We start from the raw sequence: 12,513 nt of genomic DNA, 5'->3' as shown, positions 1-12,513 counted from the left end.
TCATGACAGTGTCATTTCACTCTTTTGTAGATACCTTCAAGTAAAGTGTAAGTGTATTATGTAGAGAGGAGTTAACAATGGCGGGTAGTGAGTGGTAAACATGGATGGGGGATGTGGGGGGACGTGTGTGTCTGGGTGTTCAGGTGGGGTAGAAAATAACTGCTGGTCAGAACGGAGCCGTAATTCTTAATGCCTTTCAAACCATTAATGTTTGAAAGTATAAGTACAGTACAGTATAAGTATAGTATACTTTTCAGTTTTTACTTAGTGAACACACACAACACGCAGTGAATACACAGTGAGATGAAGCACACACTAACCCAGAGCAGTGAGCTGCCTACCCAACAGCAATGCTTGTGGAGCAGTGAGGTGGTAGGTGCCTTGCTTAAGGACACTTCAGCCAGGGACTGGTCAGGGATTGAACCGGCAACCCTCTGGTGACAAGCTCGAAGCCCTAACCAGTATGCCACGGCTGCCTAAGTTTCATAACAAAGTTAAGGATGAGGATCAACAAACTTCTCACAGCTTTGGAACATGCAAGTTAACATAATCAGCAAACTTGATTAACTCAGAACATATATGTTAAATAGTGAAAGGAATATTTAATTTACATTTTTTTTGTCGTATTGACAGACAAGGAGCATACATACAAGGCAGTATATACCAAAGCATACTGTATCAGATACAGAATATCAGAGTGCTGTTAGACCCAGGGGTCAGGTGTGCCACTGATGCCATCAGGGCAGGAAAGAGTAAACGGATCAGAGGGTAGCTATGTAGGAGAAGGGGCAGGACTGTGGTAGTTGATCACTTTCTAGCTAGGCTCAGAGGAGAGAGTCACTCTTCGTGCCCTACTGAGACCCTGCAGTCTGACTGTTGAGCTGCACTGGGCTCTTACATGTGTGCAGTCTTACATGTTTTAACTCCTGCAGCAGCCTTTTTCTGGGTTGGTGGGTGGACCGGTTGAAATATTGCATGTAACACCACAACTTCACTCACAACAGCAGTTATGACATATTTACAAATGAAACAATAAAACAAAGCAATAAAACACAGGGAAAAGCTGTCTTTATATGAAGTCGAAACACAACATTGCATTACTGAAATGTGTGTATGATGGCATATTCTCTGCACCCAACCTTTTTGCAGTGGTTGGTTTTTCTTTTCTTAGCAGCTGTGCTTACAGGAATTTCCTTAATAAAATCTTTATTTACCTTCCTCACATGATGTCATATAATTTACCTGGTAATATAATGTTGAAAATATCCTATCTGCCATAATGAACTTTGCTCTTTTTCCACTGACTAACACTTTTCATAGCAGCATAAAACTTCTCGTCTCTAAATCCGTAGATAAGTGGAGTAATGGCCCTGGACAGAATAGTGAATGCCAGGAAATTAAAGTAGCGCACCACTATAAACGTGTTCACACTGATTCTCATGACCTGGGCCTCCACGTAAGGGCAGAAGACCTCCAGTGTGCAAAGGAAGAGCTGCAGGAGGTGCAACAGCAGGGTCCTCTGGCCTTTGGCGGCCGCCTGTTTGTCGTCCCCCGATGCCCGTCGAGCGACACGGATAATCGCCCCGTAACAAAAGAACAGAATGGCCAAAAGGACCAAGTAGTTCAAAATAAACAAATTGCCCCTCAGCTCCATGTGCCATTTAGCCACAAGAATAATTTCATAATAGCAAAAGTTCACCCCTTTCAAATAGCTCTTGGGCGCAGTGGAGAAGAAGATGCACAAGTCGACGAAGGGCCGCAGGAAGCTCAGGAACCACACCACAACTGAAATGATCAGGGTCCTGGCCGGCGTGAAGACGTTGACGTGCTGCAGAGGGAAGCAGATGGCCACGTAGCGCTCCAGGCACATGGCCGTGATGAAGGTGGGCGACACCTGCGCCAGCCCGTGAATGACCACGGCGACCGGGATGCAGAAGGCCAGCGGCAGCAGCAGGTGAACGTGGATGGTGAGGACCACAAAGTCCGTCATGACGAAGAGGGCCGAGTCGGCGAGCAGCGTCTGGGCGAAGAAGACGAAGCGTGGTTCTGCCCGGATAGCCGGCTTCCTGCGGAAGGTGTAGTACATGAAGAGGTTGATGTAGATGAAGGGCCACACCAGGATCTGCACCAGGGCTGTGGTCACGTTGAGCCGAATCGGGTTATCTCCTTTCAGGATCTTCTGTTCACTGCTGTTTTCAGACATGTCTCTGAAGTCTGCTCAAGGGAAGGAGGAATCAGTGACAAGACGCCCTCAGCCGTCCCTTAATATAAGCCTAGAGCAGTATTGATCAGACAGTAGTCAGTAGTGCTATGGCTGTCCCTAGTGGTTTCTTTGCTATGGGTTACAGAAGACAACATACTGTACAGTAGAATGTGTACTTTTGTAAACATTCTAAGTTTTGAATGGAGAGCTGTTCTGTACAATTATGTGAGTTAATGTTAATGTGAAGTGTGCAATTATCTGAAAACTCATAGGCCTACAAGATAAAACCCAATGCACTTTTTTTTCATCAGATCAAAAGACCGTTTTATTGTGGTATAATGGGATGCCTGAAAAATGAAATACTATGAATTAAGTCTGAACTCAGGAAAGAGGACAAAGATGATATGCGATGGATAGGTCACTGTACACTAGGCCTTAAATATGCACTGCAACAGCTGCTTATCTAATACAATCTAACCAAGTGTTATATGACTGCAGCTAGTGTAGCTAGAGAAGCGTCATATAAGGATTGTCAAAGTTCTTTTTGTCTATTTATTCATTCATTTATCTATTTATCTATTCATGTTTTCCCATCATCTACTTCCTGAATTTTGGTCAGCGATACCCGGGACACCGAAATACCAGGGCACATGAAACTTGGTGGCCATGTAGCCCAACTAGACTTTTATGGAGCATTTTTTGTTTGGTCCCCGGGGGCCACTCCCCCCACCCTCCAACCCCTAAAACCCACAAAAATGCAGTTTTTCCTAAATAACTACCTGAATCATGACACCGAAAATAAAGACATTTTTATGGTACGTTGATCTCAAGGGCCCACATCAACGTGAGCCTTAACTACTCATTTGTGATTTGCAAAAAAATAAGTAAAAGTTGAGGTTGAGATGTTCTGAACTGCACAAAATGTGTGCAAAATGTGTGTGATTAACCTGACATCCTCTGGGGGTATGCCAAGTTTCGTGAAATTTCATCAAAGGGATTTTTTTTTAGGATTGGCTTCATGTCTACATTTAGTGACTGTGCACCCATTGGCCTGTAGATGGTGGTGTTGAACGAAGGGTTGCTGGTAGAGGTAACTGGTTGCTCTTACAAACACACACACACACACACACACACACACACACACACATAAACACACATGGGCACACACATGCACACAGAGACACACACACACGCAGGCACGCATACACATACTCGAAGGTTGAAAGAGGATGGAGTAGAAGAAGGAGACATATTGACAAGTGGGAGAGGATGTACGGGACTGAGCAGCGGTACTATTATGTACAATATGCTTTATCTTGTATCAAGATTAAAAAATCTATAATGTGAAGAATGACAAACAGAAGAGCTTAGGAATGCATCAGTATACTGTCAGTGTATAGGCACATTTTGCCATGATGATGGTCCTGTTTGTGAGGATGGACCTTTTATGTCAAACACACAGTGTTCATAAAGTGTACAGTCTTTACAGACAGTCGCTCAATTCCCTGAACTAATCAATGATGCCATGAATGGCATGAAAGATGGAGAACATACACATATGTTGATGGATCAACCACTTAAGAGATTTAATTTACCACCGACTTAAAAATATATAAATCAAAAAGCATGGAGAATGCACATCACAAACTGCTCCCAAATCTATACTCTATACTTCTGTCCAGGACTTACAGATTACTTTTGTTTGGATGTGCATGCCCTTTGTTGACTTACACCACAGACTAAACCTCACAAAATATGTACATGGCCCCAGTCGTGGCGCGACTGGCTGGGGCACCTGCACCGCACGCCGGCGACCCGGGTTCGATTCCCGCCCCGTGGTCCTTTCCGGATCCCACCCCACTCTCTCTCCCACTCGTTTCCTGTCACCCTACACTGTCCTATCTGATTAAAGGCATAAAAAGCCCCCCCCCCCCCCCCCCCCCCCAAAAAAAAATATATGTACATAAGAAAACAATACAATAGTGAAAACATTAAAGCTTTATTTTTATGTTATTTATTTTCATACTACAAATTACTGAAACAACAAAGACCCTACAGAGTTCTGAGTGAATTTTAGGAACCTGGAAGGTTTTTTCTTTCTATTTTGGCAGCTTTGCTAATAATGCTAATAACAATTTTAAAGATAAAATCTTTATTTTGCCTAACTCACCCCCTTATTTTTCCTATGTCACATCATGTAGCATATTTTATTTAACAAAATTAATTTTGCTCTTATTCCATTTTCCAACACTTTTCATAGCAGAGTAAAATTTCTCATCTCTGAAGCCATAGATAAGCGGAATCACTGCCCTGGACAGAATAGTGAATGCCAAGAAATTGAAATAGCGTACGATGACGTAAATGTTCAGATCGATCTGTATGACCTTGGCCTCGATGTAAGGACAAACGACCTCCAGCGTGCACAGGAAGAGCTGCAGGAGGTGCAGCAGCAGGGTCCTCTGGCCCTTAGCGGCCGCCTGCTTGTCCTTACCGGAGGCCCGGCGAGCGACGCGAATAATGGCAACGTAACAAAAGAACAGAATGGCCAGGAGCACCAGGTAGTTCAAAATAAACAAATTGCCCCTTAGTTCCATGTGCCACTTGATCACCAGGAGAATCTCATAATAGCAAAAATTCCATCCATTTAAGTAGCTTTTGGACACGGCCGATAAAAGAATGCACAGGTCGACAAATGGGCGCAGAAAACTCAGGAGCCACACAACGACTACAATAAACAGGGTCCTGGTCGGGGTGAAGACATCAACGTGCCGCAGAGGGAAACAGATGGCCACATAGCGCTCCAGACACATGGCCGTGATGAAGGTGGGCGAGACGTGGGTGAGAGCGTGCAGAACGACAGAGAACGGGATGCAGAACCCCAGCGGCAGCAGGAAGTGAACGTGGATGGTGACGACCACAAAGTCAGTCATGAGGAAGAGGGCCGAGTCGGCGAGCAACATCTGGGCGAAGAACGCAAAGCGCGGTTCTGCCTGGAGCGCCGGCTTCCTGCGGAAGGTGTAGTACATGAAGAGGTTGATGTAGATGAAGGGCCACACCAGGATCTGCACCAGGGCTGTGGTCAGGTTGAGCCGAATCGGGTCGTTGCCTTTCAGGATCTTCTGTTCACTGCTGTTTTCAGACATGTCTCTGAAATCTTCAAACATAATAAAGCATGATGAAATGAAGACACATTACCCTAAAATGGATGCACATTTTAAAACATACTGGAGCCATTCATTCGGCATTCGGAGTGTTCAATATGAGTAACCTATGAGCTACAAAAACAAAAGCCGCATAATGACAATGAATGCATCAGAAGAGATCCCATAATATGCAGGAAACTAACAGACATTAATGGTTATAAGAAAATGAAAACAATAATCAACAGCTTTTGTTGATGAATTGAGGTCTAAAAGCTTTCATTTAAACAGACACTGTTTGAAAGAGCTGCTCTGTGTGTCTCTGGATCTGAACCACCTCTTCTTTACCTGCTGTAATATCCTGACCCAGACACCCAGAGAAAAGGCCTCCCTTATTATAGGTATAGATTAATTTATGATGAATATTAATCAGGTCCTAATAACACACATAGTAACATAAATTACAAAGCCATAGGGGGTGACCTATTCCAGTGGATTCCAACCTGGAGTCCGGGGGCCGCCAGAGATTGCAGGTGCGCACAATGCGCACAATGTTTCCTAGGCTGAGGTTATGAGATTATCAAAATTATATTTGCGCACATTTAAATGTATAAAATCCCAATAACACACCTAGTTGGCGAATTAAAACTCTGTATAATCCAAATTAAAACATATTTTTGTTCCACATTTGAATTCATGTAGCTGTTTATTACCTCTGACCTCTGAACTTGTGTAAACAACCTTCAGGTCGGGCTAGGCTAGGCATTGGTAATTTATCCCCGGACCCCGATCGTTCAATAAACAATGTTGTGTGTGTGCTGGTAGGAGTTTGAATAGGGGGCTCTGGCTTGTCTTAGACACAGGCAAGGGGGCCTTCAAGGAAAAAAAGTCTGGGAAACACTGACCTTTTATTGTGATGCCAATTAAATGAGCTCCTTTTGTCTGTCGAAGTCATATGAGCTGAGTCCTGAACGATTGCTGTCATTTCAGCTAGTTAGCTAGTTGGTTAGCATCGAAATAACATTTTTAAAAGGATTGTGCTGGCAGCATTACTGTCTGACTGGCAGACGGTTTTGGTAACCTTGGCTGCTGTGGCCAGTGAGTCGTGAGCCTGTGTCCACCCATCACTTTTTTTTGCGCCGACAGCACCCTCAACCTCATTTTCAGAGCGCTTTGGTCAAGTGTTTATTGTTGCTAGGTTACCAAAACGACCTACCAGCATGTCTGTTTTGGAACAAAGCTTAATGCAAACTAAGTAATTGGCTAGCAAGAGAACTCATTTTAATTGGCTAGCTAGAGAGAACTGACATTGACGACCCAATCATGAGCTGAGCGATCAATTAGGCTAAACGTTTCAATCAAGCTCTCTCTCTCTCTCTCTCTCTCTCTCTCTCTCTCTCTCTCTCTCTCTCACACACACACATACACACACCACTATACTCTCTCACATAGGCTACACTACTATACTCTCTCAGATACACCACTATGCCCTCTCATACATACATGTAAAAGGATTATCATATCAAAGAGTATAGAAGTACTCTTTGATAATAGTGAGTGTGTGGTGTATCTATGTAAGACCAAGTATGAATTATGTCCTAGGCGGCCCTTCATAGATAATGGCTCATTTACATACTCATAGCCTACATAACATTTCGGTTAAGCTGTAATACAAGAAAATATTGACTTACTGTAAATAATCAGCTGTGGAAGTTTTGTGGAGCTTTTTAATCAGTTAAAATGTTTAGTCTATTCTACGGTAAGATTTCCACCCAGACAAATGGACATAAACAGGCTGATAAAACACAAAAGGCTAGGGTGGTATACTTGTCAAAAATCACTATGAGACTTCCCCTTGAATGCTACCGACAGAAGCGAACATCCCGGCTCCAGAAAGTAAAAGTCCTGCCATTTTTCTACCTGTGCACTTCACTAATTGTATGATATACTTGGCTGCTAGTTGGTTTACTAAATTATTGGATCAAACACTTATAGCAGGACTTTTACTTTCTGAACCCTGGCTGTCCGTCTCTGGGTACCTACTGACCAAAATTAGGGAGTCTTGTATTATATCGTAAGGACTAAAAGAGAAGCATAGGGAGCATGGGCTTTAGACAAGTCTTCCCAAAAACGTTGCCATTTGTAAATTATACCTTAAGCTTTGACTTTTATCACGTTTTCACGTGGTCTCTGAAACATGTTTAACTATACTGTCTGGAAGTCATACATGGGTGCGGTTGGCCAGGGTCATTCTTAAGCTATAGATTAAAACAGTATTAGATTAAACAAATGTTTTAGAGCCTAAAAATGTTGTGTTAGTTGCAAGACCTACAGTATGTGCAAACTGTCACATTTTGTGGTTCATTTAATAAAAATATGAAAAAATGGGTTATATATGGGACCCTATTCATTTTTTAAATGAAAACAAATTTATTGAAAGATGTGATGATTACAGAATACAGTTTCAGCTTGTTTTCATCAATGTTCAGCATTCCATTAATTTTTTTTTGTTCAAAATCACATTACACAAAAGCAAGTCACAAAGTCCCAGACTTCTCTGTGTCTTCTTACGCTCTCCTTTTTTTTTTTCATTTGGCACGTTGTGTCAAATTCAATTTACGAGGTGAAACATGACTCCGCTTACACCGGGCATAGGTTTTCATTGCGGCATAAAACTTCTCATCTCGGAAGCCGTAGATCAAGGGAATAATTGCCCGGGAGAGAATGGTAAACGCCAGAAAGTTAAAATAGCGCAGGATAAGATACATCTGTACATCAACTTCCATCACCCTCGCCTCCACATAGGGGCAGATAATCTCTAAAGTGCACAGGAACAGCTGTAACAGGTGGAGCAGCAGTGTCCTCTGCCCCTTTGCTGCCGCCTTCTTATCTTTACCCGACGCCCGTCGGGCAACACGGAAGATTGACACATAGCAGAACAGCAAGACCACTAAAATGGCCAGATAGTTCATTATGTTCAGGTTACCCCTCATCATCATATGCCACTTGGCCAGCAGCATAATTTCATAATAGCAGAAGTTGAGTCTCTTGAAGTAACCTTGGGAGACCACAGAGAGGAGGATGAGGAAATCAATGAAAGGCTTTATGAAACTCATGAACCACACAAAGGCTATGACGATCAGAGTCCGGTTTGGGGAGAAAATGTTGACGTGCCGTAGAGGCATGCAGATGGCCACGTAGCGCTCCAGGCACATGGCCACGATGACGGTGGGCGACACCTGGTTGAAGGTGTACATGACGATGAGGAAGGGGACGCAGAAGCCGATGGGCAGCAGCCGGTGCTGGTTGATGGTGATCACAGAGAAGTTGGTCATGAGGAAGAGGGCCGAGTCGGCCAGGAGCGTCTGGGCGAAGAGCAGGTAGCGCGCCTCGACCCGGAGGCTCTGCTTGGCCCGGAAGGTGAAGTACATGAAGAGGTTGATGGAGATGAACGGCCACACCAGCACCTGCACCAGGGAAGTGGTGATGTTCAGACGCGTTTGGTCGTTGCTCTTCAGCAGCTGGTCATCGCCACTGCTGTTCATCTCTCTGCACCGTGGAGACAGCAAGAGAGATTAAACGAATAGATAAACCAGCAAACAAACATACATGTTACATTTATACATTTAGCTTTAGCATATACATTTATTTATACAGTACATTTAGCTTTACAGAATAAGCAAGAAATGTCACAATAAATGTTGTAAACAAGTTTTAGGCTTTGTCCTTGACAGGCCTTTAAAGTGCATTTTCTAACATTTTACAAACATACAGTATGCAACATGGATGATGTACACCAGAAATGCATAAAGGCATAACAGATCAAACACTCACTTCCACAATCACCAAAGTGGTTTAACCAGCTGATAAAAGTGTGACACTGTAAATGCCTCTGACGTCCCTCTTCGTTACATAGCAGGTCAGGTATGCACATGTAAATGCATAACAATTGAAAAATTACAAAATGCACCGATAAACATCCCATCATATTCATTTCATTACAATATGAGAAGAATTCTGAAGGTACAGACATGAAATGTTGTCAGTCCCTTACACTTTGTCAGGGAGCTCTGTTGCTGATCCAGGACCCACCAACGTATTGCCATGCATGGAAAGTGCTCCTTCTTTAAGTTCTCTCAGGGAATCCCATGGTACTGATCAGATGACCTCATGTCATTGATTGAACATGTTGTTTGTCTTTTTTTTAACGCACTATGTTAATTTGGTGCTGTGTTGTATATGATCTTGAAATTAAGAGCTTTACATACAGTTTACAAGTCTTATCACCTGTAAACACATTCAAGCATTTACAGGATGGATTGGCAAGGTACAGGATGGATAGGTACAGATATCCACATTTTATGACTCATGTTTGTTTGCAAATACTTTTGCTAATATTTGTATAATTTGACAATGTACATTTATGTTTATGTTCATAGTTCTTAGCAGGCCCCTATGCCAAAATAAATTAAATAAATAAACATTGCATTAACATTAGAATTAACAGTTTAAAGTAAAGTCATATTTCAAGGAATTACCAGGACATTAAAATGCAAAAATTGTGATGTAAAATATAATTTACAGTTGAAACTACAGTAGTAGAAAAGTGCAAAACAGATTTGCATTGGCAAATTTACAAAGTGCAAAACATATTTAGATTTGCAAGTGCAAATTTAGAAATGTCTGAGCACAAAATGGCTTTTACAAGTCTCGATACAAATGTGCAAATTGAAAAATTTCAAGGAAAGGGTAGGTACAATACACAGGAAGTAGCCTACTTCTTACATGTTTCACGCTTTTCAAAATAAGGGTGTTTCCCATATATGGTTTCCCTAATGAGGACATAAGGTGATTCCTTCAGTTGTGTGCAGTTAAGCAGATAGCCATTGATGGTGTGTGTGTTTGTGTGTGTGTGTGTATTCCAAAAATTGTTTCACGATTGGCTGGTACTTTTGCTCAAGAACTTGCAACATTGTTCTGTAGCCTACCCGAACAGTTGTCCTGGCCCACGAAGTTTAAGTCTGATGGCATTTCGTATAGTGTACCTTCGGGAGTAGCCTAGCCTAGCTAGCTTGCTCATTTTTAAAGACTACGTAAACTTATTTTTGCACCATGCAATATGACAATCATATGATACAACTTCATATGATTGTTCTTAATTGAAACAATACATACAATTATTAATAACCATGTTGGTTCCTATGGCGGTTGTTAGGTTGACATTATAGTGGTGGTTGCTAGGGTAAATAAGATGGTTGCTAGGGTAGACATGCTGGTTACTATACTGGTTGCAAGGGTAATAATGTCGGTTGCTATAGTGGTTGCTAGGTTGACATTATAGTGGTGGTTGGTAGAATAATTAAAGGGATATTCTTTCATTTTTGGAAATAAGCTCATTTTCCACCTCCCCTCGAGCGAAACAATCGATATATATCTTTTTCCCGTTCATCCAGCCATTCTGTGAGTCTGGCGATACAATTTATAGCTTCAGCCTAGCATAGATCATTGCATCGGATTAGACCATTAGCTTCTCGCCTGCTAGCATCATGCTTAAAAGTGACTGAGATTTCCGGTAATTTTCCCATTTAAAACATGTCTCTTCTCAAGTTAGAAAGTGCAATAACACTAATATAACTGAAAATGAAACCTGCCGTTTTTCTAGGCTGATTTGACGTGGAACTACACTCTCATCTGGCGTAATAATCAAGGGAAGCTGCAAACGTACCATGGGCGCAGTGACATCTGAAAATAGTCCCCATAGGCAACAAGCAGTAGTAGTGCGTGATATCACTGCACCCTTGCAAAAAGTCATAGGTGTATAGGTAGATAGTTTAAGTGATGCTATTATACAGCTTTTCACAATGCCAGTAGAACGCTCCATTAACCCTCATGTTGTCCTAAAATCTTACGACGTTCGTTGTCCTTGGGGTCAATTTGACCCCAGCTACAAAAAACTCTCAAAAATGATTAAAATTATTTTTTTTACCCAATTTTTTTTTGTGGTAGGTACTTAGCAAGAGTGTAATAACCACTATCAAAAGCCCTACAAAACAATCCCACCCCCCCACACCCCTTTATGAACCCTGGAACCCTGACTGGCAATATGGCCAATCTAGTGTCAACAGCCCAAAGGCTGACTTTTTGGACTTTTTCAGACCTGCCAAAATAACTTATATGTAATATGTACTTGTATATGAAATAATGATAATAGCTACATGTTCTCATACTATTACAATAATAATATCCATAATTTGTCAAATATTCATTTTCATCATGTTTCATAAAAATGGGGTCAAATTGACCCCAATACCACCAACGTAACTATTTTTTTTACAGGACATTGGAAACATATTTTTGTGCAAAGTTCATGTTTACTCTGTTGTACCCTTCAAATAAGGAAAAGTCATGAAACTTGAAGCAAAACAAAAAAAGTGAACCATATATTTTATGATGTTAAACACTGCTTGGGGTCAAATTGACCCCAAGGACAACATAAGGGTTAACTTGAATGGGATTTCTCAACGTTCTGTGGTAAAATTAATTAATGCAATTACCATTGCAAACATATACAGCTGTCAACCGCTGTATAATGTATTTTAAAGGCTATTTCAAAGCACTTGGTGTTCTGTTGAAATAATATTGATTACGAGTTAAGGTCTCAGTGTGGGTAGAACTGACTGCTCTAGGTCCTCTATGGCCGTACTGTTCCATTACCTGTGCACTGTTGTTTATGGTCAGGACTTGCTGTTATATATTATAACTTTGTCCTATTCACAATACCTGTATTATTAGGTAAAGTAGAAGCATCATTGGTCTAAAAAAAAAGCCTATGGCTTTACGATGAAGTAATATTATTCCAACTCAAGACTCGAACCTGAATCTAATCTGACAATTTCACTGCATTCTCTACATTAGTAATGATATGCATGTGAGAAATAAACATCCTTGTATCCTTGTACCCTTGCAATCTAAAAGTGCAGCAATAAAGCCAAAATAGAATTTAGTATTCTGTCTGTGGGCAAAAGGTTATGCAACGAACAAGCAGGTGGAGAGTAGGGTGTGGGTCGTTCTAATGTGAAAAATAATGCAAAACTAGAAGGTTCAACTAAGTTCGACTAAGTTTGAATGGCAGGACAAATGCTGGCGTTAAACTTCCTGAAAAAGTCTCCT

At 41.6% G+C, this 12,513-nt stretch overlaps 3 protein-coding genes across 3 annotated transcripts; all 3 read right to left on the bottom strand.

Annotated features, from left to right (window-relative positions):
- Nucleotides 1-1,267: 1,267 nt before the first annotated feature.
- Nucleotides 1,268-2,203, bottom strand: LOC134099202 (odorant receptor 131-2-like). The gene has a single exon (XM_062551993.1). It carries the CDS (start codon nucleotides 2,201-2,203, stop codon nucleotides 1,268-1,270), a length of 936 nt encoding a protein of 311 aa, XP_062407977.1.
- Nucleotides 2,204-4,354: 2,151 nt separating this feature from the next.
- On the bottom strand, nucleotides 4,355-6,486 carry LOC134099201 (odorant receptor 131-2-like). Its single transcript, XM_062551992.1, has 2 exons — nucleotides 6,249-6,486; nucleotides 4,355-5,357 (listed from the first exon to the last, which is right to left on the bottom strand). The coding sequence occupies exon 2, from the start codon at nucleotides 5,344-5,346 to the stop codon at nucleotides 4,411-4,413; it is 936 nt and encodes a 311-aa protein (XP_062407976.1). The 5' UTR covers nucleotides 5,347-5,357; nucleotides 6,249-6,486; the 3' UTR covers nucleotides 4,355-4,410.
- A 1,445-nt stretch (nucleotides 6,487-7,931) lies between these two features.
- Nucleotides 7,932-8,888, bottom strand: LOC134099200 (odorant receptor 131-2-like). The gene has a single exon (XM_062551991.1). It carries the CDS (start codon nucleotides 8,886-8,888, stop codon nucleotides 7,932-7,934), a length of 957 nt encoding a protein of 318 aa, XP_062407975.1.
- Between the last annotated feature and the right edge of the window lie 3,625 nt (nucleotides 8,889-12,513).

This window comes from Sardina pilchardus, chromosome 13, assembly GCF_963854185.1.
Source record: "Sardina pilchardus chromosome 13, fSarPil1.1, whole genome shotgun sequence".
NCBI classification, from domain to species: domain Eukaryota; kingdom Metazoa; phylum Chordata; class Actinopteri; order Clupeiformes; family Clupeidae; genus Sardina; species Sardina pilchardus.
The sequence above is the reverse complement of the archived record's forward strand: the minus strand, read 5'-3'. Positions and strand labels throughout refer to the sequence as shown.